The sequence below is a fragment of the Talpa europaea genome, assembly GCF_964194135.1.
Source record: "Talpa europaea genome assembly, chromosome: 1".
In the NCBI taxonomy this organism is placed as follows: Eukaryota; Metazoa; Chordata; class Mammalia; order Eulipotyphla; family Talpidae; genus Talpa; species Talpa europaea.
In genome coordinates, this window is record NC_140073.1 from 108,232,880 (window position 1) to 108,248,477 (window position 15,598).

General features: G+C 39.8%; 1 protein-coding gene across 1 annotated transcript; it reads left to right on the plus strand.

The window, feature by feature from the left end:
• Positions 1-2,637: 2,637 nt before the first annotated feature.
• Positions 2,638-13,128, plus strand: LOC311174483 (kelch-like protein 23; the record flags this gene model as incomplete). Its single annotated transcript, XM_084238901.1, has 3 exons — positions 2,638-3,850; positions 7,706-7,858; positions 12,818-13,128. The coding sequence occupies 3 exons, from the start codon at positions 2,638-2,640 to the stop codon at positions 13,126-13,128; spliced, it is 1,677 nt and encodes a 558-aa protein (XP_084095027.1).
• Positions 13,129-15,598: the final 2,470 nt, after the last annotated feature.

Consider the following 15,598-nt stretch of genomic DNA (forward strand, 5'->3'; position numbering starts at 1 on the left):
GTATTGAATAATAAAGTATAAATATCCTTTTATTGTAATAGCTAATATTCATGTAGCATGTCCTAAATGTTTTCACATTCGTATTTCTTTCAAAAAACTTTGTTACAGTTAAGGCGGTATTTATAGTTTCTATTTTTCAGATCAGAAAACAAAGAGAATCATCTGATGCTCTTGATAAAATGCAGATATTCACTCCAAAGAAGTCTGGGTGGTGGTGATATTTGTGGGGTGCGACATAACCAGCATCCCAATTCAATCATGTGGAATTAAAGTAAACCACCCAAATGAGAACAAACAGATGTTCTTTACTCAAGTCTTGATGTATATAGCAAGATAGCCACCACCACTTGCCTTTGGCAGAGGCTCAAAGGCAGGCAGAGGAGGAAAAACGATTTTTAAAAACAAAGTCTCCAGTGCTTCTGGAGAAAGTGGTTGGCCTGGGAAAACTGGAGACCAGTTACTAGAAACTGGGAATATTTTATGTGATAGGCTGGGGGAACTTAACTTGGTTTTTCTGGTTGGGCCTGAGTGGGAAGTAGGGGTAAGAATAGGGAAGTCGGTAGTCCTTGACCATGCCCTGACTGTCTTGTTCCAGTTGCTGTAGAGGTTGTGGTTTGAGTTCCTGGGTTTCTTAGGTGGTTCAGAGATTTGTTGTCAGATTGTCTGGCCATTGTCCATTTGTATATTGTCTCTCAGGCCATAGTGTGAGGAATACACTGGATCTCTGATGTGTATCTGATAAACTGGGTTTCATCTTGTCTCTTTCCTCCCTTAAGGTAGCTGGATTGTAAACTCACTAGAGCTTTGGACTGTCTTTCACCACTGACCCGTGCCTAGTCCTCTCAGGCACTCAGAAAGCACTTAATAAAATCTTGCAAATGAATGATACATGAACTTATTTGATATTGGCTTTTGTTGGGACAAGAACATGAACTAGCACAGGGACATCTTTATGTGATTGGAATAGTTGTCACCAGGAAAAAAGGCTGGAGGTTGTCCTGGTTCTAAATATGGTAACTTGAATCCCTGGCCCTGGCAGTTCCCAGTTTTTCTGAGCTTCCAGGTTAACCCGTAGTGTGCATATTAGCCTCAGGGGCCCCCTCTAGAGTGGGTTGGCGTTTGTGTGGAAACTGGCAGCTACCTCTAGCATTTTGAAAGCCGCCCTAACCCCTGACCTTTTAAGTTTGCCCTTCTCGGCTAGCGAGAGCTACTGAAGGAGGGGGAAAGTGCACACATAATGCATACCACCCCCCCCCATATATTATTATATAGTCTAGAGTTTGCCTAAAGATTCGTGTGTGTTTGTGTGTGCATGCGTGTGTGTGTGTGTGCACGCGCCCCTGAGTGTGAGAGAGACGGAGACATCGCCCCCAGGAGAGAGGGGACTCACGGGGCGGGCTCCGCAGGAAGCCGTCCCACCTGCTGCAGGGGGAGCCGCCGGGTGGGGGCCGCGGCCGCACGCCCACCCGCCGCCGAGCCCCACCGCCCCCACCGCCTCACCGTTCCCGCGAGTGGCCCCGCGCCGAGGACGCGCGGGGGGCTGTTGGGTTGGAGGCGGGGAGCAGCCGGGGCACCAAAATAGGAGCCGCTTGTGGGCTGGAGCTGCACTAGCAGGCAGCCTCCGCCGCGCCTCTTCCAAAGATGGTCAGAGGGTCCGGAGGCGCCCTCGCCCCCGCTCGCCGCTAGCTCGCGGGCCAGCACCGGGTCCCGGAGCCGCCGCCGGAGGTAGGTGCGGGGCGGACCCGCCGTCCGAGGGCAGCCGGCCGGGAGCCAGCGGGACGGGGCGCGGGAGAGCGAGGCCGCGCCGCCCCCGGAGCCCGCCCGCGGCGAGGCGCGGAGACAATGGCCGCGCGGGCACTCGGCCTGGCTGAGCGCGCGGTCGCCCGCGGCGCCCTCCCCACACCTGCGCGGCGTCCCGGGGCGGAGGGGCGCGGGCACCGGGCCGGCCGGGCGGCGCAAAGAGCCCGCGAGTCGAGTCCCGGCTCCAGGCCCGCGCGGGGCGGTCTGTCGGGGGAGCGCGGGCCCGGGGCCCAGGCGCGGGGCGCGCGGAAACCCCTGCGGCCGCCGCGGGGGCGGGGGCTCCGGGACGGAAGGACGGGGACGCGGCCGGGCTTTCCTTTCTCCTCCTCCTCAGGCCAGAAGGTACAAGGTTTCCTTTCTCGAGAGTCGTCCTTGTCCAGTAATATTTCTTGACATCTCGAGTTGAAAGGAAGACAGAACTGGGGGGAAAGGTTGAGTTGGGGCCGAGTCAGGACGGCCAGAGTCCGGTCTCGAGTGGGACGACCCCTCGGACATGGTTTTCCATGTGTGAGATCTCCCTTCCAACTGCTGGCCTGGCACGGATTGCGGAGGCTGGATGAATGAGTAGCAAATCAATATTTATTCTCCAGAGAACTTCTGAAAAATCCGGGGGCCTCATTTTAGCCTCTGAGCTACTTGAATTTAAATTGACCATCAGATTAATTCTGAAACAGTCCATCCATATCTTGCATGTTATTTAGAATCCTGAGTTTAGACTAGTTTGGGAGTATATCAGATGCTTAGGGATCATTGTAATGATTGGGATACGTACCATTTTTTATATGAAGGAGTATGCAAAATTGAAAACATGTTTATTGTTTCATATTTATTGCAGCCATGGCTCTGAAAGGACAAGAAGATTATATTTATCTTTTCAAGGATTCAGCTCATCCAGTGGATTTTCTGGATGCATTCAGAACATTTTACTTGGATGGATTATTTACTGATATTACCCTTCAGTGTCCTTCAGGCATAATCTTCCATTGTCACCGTGCTGTTTTAGCTGCTTGCAGCAATTATTTTAAGGCAATGTTCACAGCTGACATGAAAGAAAAATTTAAGAACAAAATAAAAATCTCTGGCATCCACCATGATATTTTGGAAGGCCTTGTAAATTATGCATATACTTCCCAAATTGAAATAACTAAAAGAAATGTTCAAAGCCTGCTTGAAGCAGCAGATCTGCTACAGTTCCTTTCAGTAAAGAAAGCTTGTGAGCAGTTTTTGGTAAGGCACTTGGATATTGATAATTGTATTGGAATGCACTCCTTTGCAGAATTTCATGTATGTCCAGAACTAGAAAAGGAATCTCGAAGAATTCTATGCTCAAGGTTTAAGGAAGTGTGGCAACAAGAAGAATTTCTGGAAATTAGCCTTGAAAAGTTTCTCTTTATCTTGTCCAGAAAGAATCTCAGTGTTTGGAAAGAAGAAGCGATCATCGAGCCAGTTATTAAGTGGACAGCTCACGATGTAGAAAATCGAATTGAATGTCTATGTAATCTACTAAGCTATGTAAACATAGATATAGATCCAGTGTATTTAAAAACAGCTTTAGGCCTTCAAAGAAGCTGCCTACTAACCGAAAATAAGATACGATCTCTAATATACAATGCTTTGAATCCCATGCATAAAGAGATTTCCCAGAGGTCCACAGCCACAATGTACATCATTGGAGGCTATTACTGGCATCCTTTATCAGAGGTTCACATATGGGATCCTATGACAAATGTTTGGATTCAGGGAGCAGAAATACCAGATTATACTAGGGAAAGCTATGGTGTTACATGTTTGGGACCCAACATTTATGTAACTGGAGGTTATAGGACAGATAACATAGAAGCCCTTGACACAGTTTGGATCTATAACAGTGAAAGTGATGAATGGACAGAAGGTTTGCCAATGCTCAATGCTAGGTATTACCATTGTGCAGTCACCTTGGGTGGCTGTGTCTATGCTCTAGGTGGTTACAGAAAAGGAGCTCCAGCAGAAGAGGCTGAATTCTATGATCCGTTAAAAGAGAAATGGATTCCTATTGCAAACATGATTAAAGGTGAGTACAGATTATGTTTATTCTGTATTTGAATTAGATGTTTCACGTTAGGCCAGAGGTCTTGCTTCTCTTGCAAGTAACTTTTTAAATAAAGGTAAACTGGTTTATAACACTGTATAGGTTTCATAGATAACCTTTATACTTGAACATCTATATGTGCCTCATTGTGATCACCACCAAAAGTTAGTTTTCATCCACCACCAGGCAGTTGATCCCTTTCACCTACTTTAATCACCCTTATCCCCCTTCCCTGTGATAACTTCTGTTCTGTTGTCATACCCTAAGAATTTGTTTGGTTTGTTTGTTCCTTTGCTTTGTTTCTTTAAATTTCATGTAAGAATGAAATCATAAGATATTTTCTTTTCTCTGTTTGATTTATTTCATTTCGCATAGTCCCCTCAAAGTCCATCCACCTTGTCACAAATGGCAGGATCTTCAAGTAACTTTAAAATAATTTGCATTTTAGAATATTATCTGGGAACTATAGTGGATTATACAAATAATGTAACACAGACTATTCCACATAAAAATATAGTATAGCAATCCCCAGTTTGAGAGATATACTGCTAGAGTATACTTTCAGGCTAGAAAAGAGGTATTAATGTAAGAAAGCAATATAATTTATTCTATTTACAAAGTGTTTTGAGTCTAGATCTTATTTCAAGTCCTGAGAATTTATTTACCAAAGTCTAAATGAAGAGAGAAAACTGGATAGTTTTATTAGTTCAGGTTTAATTTTTTTTTTTTTGACTTGTCTTGAAAATGAGCCCGTTTTGATTCTGCTTTTAAATATTCAGCTTTTCTCCTCTGATCATCTGATGTCTCTCTTAAAAGGCCCTTCCTTAAAATCTTGAAAGGTTTGGATCCTGTAGGGTGTAACAAATTACATTTCTTCAGAAACTAAGACAAACAGTCTCTGCTTTTTGTGATTCAAGTCTTGTCTCTTAGGAAAAGGAGTGGGCTAGATTTCATACCCTCCCTTAGTTATTTGCAGAGCCAGGCACACTACTGGGTCTCAATATTGGTGTGATAAACACTGTATTTTCTGATGTGGTTGGTATTATGTTAGCCTTGCTTTCCTTTCCTATTGGCAAAAAAGTTAAACTACAATGTTATTTAACTACACTTATTCATTGGTGCTGGGGAGTTGCACAAAAACAACTGGTAGGTTGTTACCAAATTTGTGTCATTTTATCCCAGTGTTTCTTCCCAGGCCTTTCTGTTTCTGTTTTTAATACTAGTGAGGGTGTGGGAATTTGACCTGGTCTGGGAATCTGGATGACAAGCAGGAAGCCTGGAGAGGCAGAATGTTCTTGTCATCAGGGCACTATTTCTGAAACCAGACTGCCTGGATTCAAATCTGACTTTCCACTTATTTGATGGTGAGCGTGGGCAAATTGTTTAATCCCCTTCTGCCCCAGTTTTGCCATCTGTACAATGGGGATGACAGCAGTACTTACTTTAGGGTTTTGAGAGGATTAAACAAATGTATGCATGTGAAACACTTAGAACAGTGTCTGACAGAGTCAGCGCTCACTAAATGTTAGACATTATTGTTATGAACATCACTGTAAAAGAACATGTCAGCTTTGATAGTATAGAAATATCTTTCATAGTAAATCATGACTGCTCTCTATATACCCAAGGATTCAGCAGTCTCTGCTATCGCTGCTCTGGTTTTTTGACTCTGCCTGAGCTTGGCCTCCACTGGGAGGCTTGCTCCCCTCCCAGGATGATTCTGAATGCCCTTTCTGACACCTTTCCAAGAAAAGAAACAAGAAAAGTTGAAATATTTTAGCAGCTCTTGTAAACCTGGACACATTTCTGCTTCTGTGTCTGTTTTGTTTTTTTGTGTGTGTGTGTGTGTGTTTTTTTTTTTTTCCTGTGGGACCCTCACCAGCGGTCGGGGATCGAACCGGTGCTGCAGAGGCTGCAGGCAGCCTCGCAACCCAGCGCTCAACCACTGCACCACCAAGGGAGGCCCTGCTTCTGTTTCTTTTTTTTTTTTTTTTAACATTTTTGAGTGTGTTTTATTTTATTTTTTAAGATTTATTTATTTATAGAAGCACTGGGTACAGTCAGAAGCATGGGAGGGTGAGAGAATTCACCAGAGCCAGAGCAGGGAGCAGAGCAGGCAGAAGGACTGAAGTACACTGCTGAGGGGAGCAGCGGGCGGTAGGAGAGGTCTGCGCGCCATGTGGGACCCTCCTCCAGTGGCTGGGGAGCAGCCGGGAATCAAACCGGCACTGCAGAGGCCGCGGGCAGCTTCTCAACCCAACGCTCAACCGCTGCGCCACCAGGGAGGCCCTGCTTCTGTTTCTTAATGAGCCAGTAGTTTCAATGGTCTTATAGGTTAGAGTATATTTCTTTGAGGATGAAAATTTATTACTTTATTGAAATTAAACAAAATAATTTGAAACATTGTCAAAAGAGAAAATGCTGCAAAGGTATAGCCAGTGTAAAAGAAAGCCATGTGTAGTATAATCTTGCCTTAATTTTGTGTGAAATGGGAAACCCTCATACCCCAAAATCCTTCCCTACCTAACTGCTAGGAATACAGTTTCCAAGTTTTCTACTTTTAATTTGAAGTTTTGATTCTAGTGTCTGTCTCTTGACCTTAGTGAAGGGTAACACTTGTCAGTCACGTGCAGTTTTGGTTGGTACTGGTTCTGATGAGTGGATTCACGCTGAACTTGAAGTTCTCCATTTTCCCTAGAAAGGATGACATTTCCCCAGTTTGTTTTATGTTGTAATCATGAAGTGATTATCATTTTTTCTTGTAATGAGATCTTCAATTGGGTTTTTCAAATTTACTTCCTTTTTTGGTTTAGGATGGGCAGAGAAGAAATAAAAATGCACTTGGCAGTTTAGGAACCCCTAACTTTTTCCCTTGTCATAAACATCCTGCTTAGAAGTTTACTTTGGTTTTGGAGTAGAATTTAACACAATTGAACCATACCAAACAGAACAGTGTGAAATAAAAGTTGATTAAAAGACTAAACAAACCTACATTTTCAACTAAAATGAGTCTTTTTTTTTAATCTTCCTCTTCCCCCCACCTCCCCCTGCTGAACCCATTTCTTCCTCCTCCTCAATGTTTCTGTGGCATCAGTATTTCCCAATTTCAGGACCTCAGAATAAGTCTTGTTTGTCTCTGATTCATTCTGTCACTAAAACCTTTCAATTTTACCTGTGTCTTTGCCTCTCTGTCCTTGTGTCCATACCTTGGGCTTTTCTAAATCAGTCAGGCGTTTAATTCTTGACACCCGGACCAATTCTGCCTTTGTAGTCTTTCCTTCCTCTGTTTAAAAATCTTAAAAGTCCTGTTAAATTAAGTGCCAATTTCTTAGTTGGACATCAGGTTTCTTTGCTATGTGGCTTTACTTACCATGCCAGCTTTAATTCCCATCCAACAAGCCCAGATATGCTGGAGTCTGCTGGGGAACTTGACCTTGCCTTTTGCACTTTCCCTCTTCTTAGGGCTTCCTTCCACCTCCCACCTCTACCTGCTGAAGTCCTATCTTGTAAGGCCCAAGTCAAATTCTGCCACCTTTTGCCATGATTTTCTTAGTAAAAAGCAGTGTCTCCTTGCTCTGAACATTTATGGTAGCTCATTTGTTCTTATTTTCTGGTGCTTCCAGTCTGTACTCTGTGTTTTAATTATTTTGTCAATGTCTGACCCTCTTTGAGAATAATGCAAGTTGCTTTTCTTTTTCTTTCTTGTATACCTCAATACCTAGCACAATGCCTTGCATCTATTATCAATAATAACAAAAAGTCATAAATTTAGCTCAATATCCATTACAAAACAGAACGAAAGATCAATCTAAAGATGTGATTTTAATTAACACACAGGCGTGGGAAATGCTACAGCCTGTGTTTTACATGAAGTTATCTATGTTATTGGCGGTCACTGTGGCTACAGAGGAAGCTGTACCTATGACAAGGTCCAGAGCTACAACTCAGATATCAACGAATGGAGCCTCATCACCTCTAGTCCACATCCAGGTAACAAAATATGTCAAGAGTATGTGTTGTCAGCATACTACTTTGTCAGTATAGCTTGTAAGCATGAGAGAAGGCTAAAAATGAGCTGGAAATAAAATATGCTCAATTATAGTAGAATATACATGGATATAAGTAAAAGATTAAAAATATTTATGTATTTAACCGAAACCACAGGTTATTCTCACTATATCATGTCTATAAGTACTTTTCCTGATGTCTTTGCATGAAATACATTTTAAGTCTGGGTGATTAAAAGTGGCAGTTTTTCTTAATTTTTTTTTTTTACTTAGAGTCTTTTTGTATTTCCTATGTCTTTGTTATGTGCTTTCTTTCATTTACCACATGCATCAGTTCTTGTATAAATAAATAAATCTTTAAAAAAACCCATAATTTTTATATACAGAAAACATTCTATCAAGTAATTAAGAAAAGCACCTGTTGGTTCAGTTCAGGAGATGGTTTATTTTCTTTTTATTATTTTAACATTTATCATTTAAAAAAATTTTTAAGAATATTTGCTTCCCCCCACCCCCTCAGATTGAGTTCCCATAGAATTTCCTTCCCCAAGGCACCCATGCACCATCACCACAGTCCCCTGTGCTCTTCCTTCCCTCCCTCTGATCCCTCTCCCTCCTCCTCCTCTGCAGGATGTCTCTGGTTTATAATTGTCTGGTTTTGCTTTGTTGTGTTTTGTACTGTTGTTGTTATTATTTTTTTTATACTGATGTCTTATTTGTTTCCCCTATATTTCTGTTATAAGTGAAACCATCCAATATTTTTCTTTTTCCTTCTGGCTTATTTCACTGAGCATAATTCCTTCTAACTCCATCCACGTTGCTGCGAATGGCGTGAGTTTATCTTTTTCGATTGCTGAATAATATTCCAATGTGTATATATGCCACATCTTCTTGATCCAGTCATCTATTTTTGGGCATTTGGGTTGTTTCCAGGTTTTACCTATTGTAAATAGTACTGCAGTAAACATAGGTGTACAGGTGCTCTTTTGAATCACTGTTTTTGTGTCCTTTGGGCAGATCCCTAGGAGTGGGATTGCTGGATCGTATGGTAGCTCCATTTTTAGCAGACTGAGGAACCTCCAGACAGCTTTCCACAGTGGTTAGACTAGTTTGCACTCCCACCAGCAGTGTAGGAGAGTTCCTTTTTCTCCACATCCTCACCAACATTTGTTGTTTCTTGTTTTTTTTTTTTGATATGTGCCATTCTTACTGGTGTAAAGTGAAGGTGGTATCTCAATGTGGTTTTGATTTGCATTTCCCTGATTATAAGGTATGTTGAACATTTTTTCATATGCCTGTTGGCCATTTGCATTTCCTCTTTAGAGAAATGTCTTTTGAGTTCTTCTGCCCATTTCTTGACTGAATTGTTTGTTTTGTTTTTGTTGAGCCGTGTGAGTTCGCTCTCCCAGAAGATGGTTTCTTTTTTAGAGGCATGTTCTGTCTGAGTCTCAATAACTTTCAAGCAGTCCTGGATGTGTAGAGCTCTATGTTGGCCTTTTCTTACTAATCATAAAGGGGATATGTTGTCTGCCCACAAAGAATGGCCTGTTTTCTGTGGTGTCTTTTGTTCCTTTACTTGTGTCTTTGTGAAGAGCTCGGGAAACATAAGCTATAGCATATTACGGTTATGCCTTATGTTTCAATTTTTTTTCATTAGGAAAGATTCATATCACTAGACTATTTGAAACATTTTCTGTAGAGCATCAGGCTTCTGTGTAGCTCACTGGAGAGTATAATTGAAATTTACAAACTCGAACCATCTGAGAGTAACAGTATAGTAATGGCCAATCTTCTTGACCATTTTCCATAGGTTAGGTATTAGCTAAGCACTTTGCATATAATATTACCTTAAATTCTAACCACAACCCTGTGAATAGGTATTGTTTAGCTTTGTTTCACATGTTTGGAAATGAAGGCTTAGAAAGGTAAAGTAACTTTCAAAGTCACACAGTCTAGAAGAAATAGACCAGAATTCAAATTTAGGCAGTCTGATTGCATAATCTGTTATAACCTCTAAGCAATCTGCTTCTCTTTAAGGAAACAGGTTCCCCTTTTGACCAGTGCAGCTAGTTTCACCATATATTATATATCTCATCTCATAGTGCAGGTGTTGGAGAACTGACTCTGGTGCTACATCTCCCTATGCCATTGACTTTTCGTGAGAAGAGACTTTAGCTTCATGCTGTCCTGGCTCTGAGACATCTTGGAATGGGTAGCCTTCTATCTCCTAGTAGCCCAGATGTGTGATTCCATACTCCATTCTACTTTCTGTTAATGCCAATGACATTATAATGGAAAGTAGTAATAACAGCTCATCTTCAGTAATAGCTAACATTTATTCAGTAAGTATGTGCCAGGCACTAACAGTTCCAATAACTGTACATGTATTAAGTCTCACAGCAATTCTATGAACTAAATACTACTATTATCTCATTTTATAGACCACTGAGGTACAGAGAGTAAATAAATTGTCTCTGGTCAGCTAGCTAGTGCTTTTTAGGGATGAAGTTCAAATTCAGGCCATCTGGCTAGTATCACATATCCTTAATGTTTACACTGTTATCTCCTTTGCTCCTCATGGTAACATTATGAGTTAAATTTTACTTTGCTTTATCTTAACAAATGAAAACCCAACATATGAAAAGTCAGATTAATAAATTAGAGAACATTTACATTATAAATATATATTTCATAGAGGAAGTCCTTTAAAAATAAATGTTCTAGAACATATTTGAGTTAGATATAACAAGAAGATCTAAAAGGCAGTGAAATTTAAGCCATGAAAAATTGAAAACTCAATTAGAACTTAATATTAAATGATAATATAAGTTAATTGGAACATATAAGTACATTTGTAAAGTTTTGATTTACATTGGACTTTTTCCTGACATACTATAAGGAACAAAGTTATCAAATTAGCACCCTATATCCTGTTTGGCTCTCACATTGTTGAACTGGCTGGTTACCAGTTTAAAATTCAGGAGATAACAGATGAAAACCCTGATTTCTGGCCTTTAGGAAAACTGGAAGTTCTGACATCTTTGGACCATATTCCTTGCTGGCAGCCATCACTGGAGCCAGGTAGTGACTGTTACTTCAGATGAGGCTGTATTCTCCCTTTCAGTGCACTCTCTCCCCTTTTCATCACATCACAGACTTAGGGGGGCTATGCTATTGTTTTCTTACTCTTAGCCTACTTTACTAAGCTAGTCTGTTATCTCTTAGCCCTTGAGGGCATTTGGGTCTATATCCAGCTGAATTATAGGGAGGTGCTGCTATACTTAATGTTTATACTGAAGTACAGCAGCACCTCCTGAGGACATGAAAATGCAGGTTTTGTGTCAACCTTACATATACGTAACTTTGACAGTGAAGAAATGCCTGTTTTTTACTACTGCATTTTTATTTACCTTTTTAAAATAAATTTTTATTGAGGTAACATTAGCTTATAATGTGTAATTTTAGGTGTTTGGGGTTATAATTTGATGTCTATATTAACTACATCACCATCATCACCAAAAGTCTAGTTTTCATCTACCATCATACAAATGACACCCTTTACCTGTTTCACATACCCCCCCAGCCCCTTCCCCTCTGGTAACCACCAATCTGTTCTCTATATCTGAGTTTGTTTTGTTTCATTTTGTTTGCTCATTTTTAAATTCCTTTATATTCCACATATGAGTGAAATAATACAATATGTATTTTACTTAGTATAGTGCCTTTAATGTCCATCCGTGTCACAAATGACATGACTTTGTCTTTTTTTGTAGCTGAGTAGTATTCCATTGTGTGTGTCTTTTTTTAAAAAAAAAGATTTATTTGTATTTATGCATACAAGAACAGGCCAGAGGTGCAGGGTGGGGTGAGAGGATTCACCAGAGAGAGAGTGGGGAGCAGAACAGGCAGACTGACTGAAATACACTGCTGAGGGGAGCAGCTGAGGGGAGCAGCGGGCGAGACAGGAGAGGTCTGCTGTGCCATGTGCGTCACTGCCCTGGCCGGAATCTTACTCAAGCTGCAGTGGCTGACAATAGCTTGATAATGCTGAGACTTTAACCCCTGCGCAACGAGGGAGAGGCCCATTGTGTGTGTCTTTATCCATTCTCTGTCAATATTGTTCTCAAATTTTGATATCCAAGAAAATAAGAATTCTCCCACTTCTCCAACCCCATGTTACTTTCCAGTTATATTTATGTAGAATTTTTATCGGCGGTAGCTGTTTCAAGTACTTGTAAAATACAGTTAATATAAATCATATAAATCCATTCAGCAAACTGTGAAAATTAATGATGATTCAGAAGTATTATCAGCTGGTGTAAGTGATTCAACAGTGAGCTTAGTAGACTTAAATTATTCAAAGTTTACCAAAAATCTTTGATTTGTGAGTCTTATGGTATCTTAAGAGGAGTATCTCAGTCTTCCTATAACAGTAGAAATGTTTAAAATAAAATGATTCTTATTCTTTTTTTCTTTTTTCATATCTATGCATTTATTTTTAACTGAGGTAATATTGGAGTACCCCATCAGGTATTATCACTGTAGTGCACCGACCACCAACTCACTCATATTCCACCACCATAGACCATTGTGCTTCCTTCCCTCTTTGTTATTTTGCCTCCGTCTCCCTCTTCCCCCAAAACCTGATTCTTAATAGTTTTTCTCTTTATACAAATACAGCACAGTGCTCTCTTGTTAACAGTGTGCCTCATCTGCGAGGTCAGCTGAAGGGTGACCTGAGAGAGAATGACAGGAACAGGTCATCCTAATAGGGCCACAGGGAAGAGGTTGTCAGGGTTGCAGTAGTATGTGCTCGATTCCAAATGTCACCACTATTCTGTCTTTGTTTGCTAAACTATAAAGGATTTTTACATCACCTCACTGTGGTATCCCTTTTATTTTTTTAATCCTAATAAATTTTGCTCTCTTTTTCCCCTAATAGAATATGGATTATGTTCAGTTCCTTTTGAAAACAAGCTGTACCTTGTTGGTGGACAAACTACAATCACAGAATGTTATGACCCTGAACAAAATGAATGGCGAGAGATTGCTCCCATGATGGAAAGGAGGATGGAGTGTGGTGCTGTCATCATGAATGGGTGTATTTATGTCACTGGGGGATATTCCTACTCAAAGGGAACATATCTTCAGAGCATTGAGAAATATGATCCAGATCTTAATAAATGGGAAATAGTGGGCAATCTTCCAAGTGCCATGCGGTCCCATGGATGTGTTTGTGTATATAACGTCTGATTGAATCCATAGAAATGACCAACTACTCACTGTTTGGGTGATGTAAATAAGAACGTGGGATTTGGAGTTTGGGGTTCCTTACTTATTAATGTGCCTGGCACATAATAGGTAAATTCTCATTCCTAACCCACATTTTAATCCCAAATTCAATGATTCATGGTTAAGAAAAATCTTATGTATCTTTACAGTTGAATCAGTGGGTTAACACCTACAGTCTCTGCTTTTCAAAGATAACATCAGATGTTGGACACTTCATAAAAGGTAAAATACCTTTATAGTGAATTTTTTTCCTGGTAGCATCAACACTGGGTGTAGGTCAATACCATTCTCTGGAATGAAGTTTCTCTTTTGAACCTGTAATGTGATAGGATACTTAAGGTTCCGCTTACCTAGCAGGAATTTGAAATTTATGGAGGGAATCTTCTCTACCTCTACAAAATCAACACTTAAAATTTTTTTCATCTTTAGACTTATTTAGAATGTAAGCTTAAAATAAGTCCTTTTTTCCCTTTGTATTGTATATAATTATTTTTTTAATTTACTGACTACCAGAGATATACAATATACTGTGCAAAAGATTATTACTGTTCAGAGTTTACAAACTAAATTTAAAAGAATAGCAAATCTGAAAATTTGTGGAGAAAATGGTCAAACATTTGCTGATGCTAAGGGCTGTTTAATTTTGTGCTTTGATGTAAATTGATAGTTTAGGTGTCTTTAAGCATGTTAGAAAATTCTTTTTATTCTTAACTATAGGTACATGTCTGCAAATGAAGTTGAATTTTAGAGCCAGAAAGCATGTAAGTTGTGATATCATAGAAAACACAATGAGGCAAAGAAATTTGCATTCATTTTTCAGCTGAGCTACTAAATAAATTTTGTAACTTTGCGTTCATTGGCCTCTCCTTGATTTGAGCTTCCCAGTGCATACACATTGGCACACAGGTTCTAAATTTGCCAAGGTCTGGGTCCCTATAATCTTTGGGACAGCCACAGGTGGCCTTGGTAGCTAGACCTTGTGAGTCAGAAACACCTTTGTCCATTTTCTCCAGTAGGCCTAATGCATTTCTTAACATACTTGCCATTACTTGAGAAAAGTTGGAAGCATTAAGCAACTTTCCTAAATTTTAGTAATCTGTTAGACCATCTATTTACATTCTTCATTTTTTTAACAGACAATAATTATTTTTAACCTTAAATACTAAAGTTTAAAAACTATGTTGGTATTCTGAATTTTTTTTTTTAAATTTTAGAAAGAAACTGTGTAATGTATTCATTTCAGTGACATCTTAAATAGATACAACCCTTTGGGGGAATGCAATATGGTACTATATGGAGCCATAAAAATGACCATATCATTGCCCCATAAATTTTATTAGCTTTGTAATCTAAAGAATAATATAAAAGCAAAACAAAAAAATTTAAAGGCAAATGCATGAGGATGTTTATGTCTGCATTATTTATAATAGCAAAAAATTGGGACTAATCTATGGGTAAAAGAAGAAAGTAAGTGGTGAAAATAGTGATGTTTTGTACTGCCATTAAAATAATTATTTGGAAGACTGTATAAAAACATGGATGTATCTGTGATATGGTAAGTAGAATAAAAACAACCCAAAATAGTGTATACACTATGATTGTGACTTTGTAAAATCTTTATGCATGTGGAAGGTAATATGCAAAACTGAGATTCATTGTATTGGTATAGGGGAATATGGAATGATTTTTAATTTATTTAAATGTTTTTCTTTAATATTTGTATTTTCAATAAAAATAAATCATATACGTGGTAAAACTGCTTGAATTTGGGTTTATTGAGCTGAAGACAATCTGGCTTATTGAAACAATTGAATTATAGATTATTTTACTCTGTAATTGAATTACAGAGTAACACTCGCATTTAACAATATTGGACCAATAATATGTTTCTCATTGTGATTTAGAGATCTAGTTTATGAAATAGATGAGAATAATTGAAATCACCTTCCCCTTTTAGATTATGTACTTCCTATAAAATTCTGACTTGAATCCAACCTCTGGGAATTCTTTCCTGACTGTTTCAGCAATCATAGGGGCCTCCCTAGTGGCTCAGGGGTTAAAATCTCAGCGCTATCAAGCTATCAACAGCCTCTGTGGCATGAGTTTGATCCCCTGCCACATGGCACAGCAGACCTCTCCCATCTGGCCTGCTGCTCCCCTCTGCAGTGTATTTCAGTAGATCTGCCTGTTTCGCAGATTTTCGTCTCTGGTGTACCCTCTAACCCCCACCCTGCGCCTCTGTCCTATACCCCAGTTCTTGTATGCATAAATAAATAAAAGATAAATCTTAAAAAAAATCCTCCAACTGTCACATTTAAAGCATTTATCATTTATACATGCATAGTCTATCTCTTGGCTAAGTTTGAGGTCATGGATCACATCATCTTAGTATTCTCAAAGTCTAGCGTTTCATTTGTATATCCAGTGTACT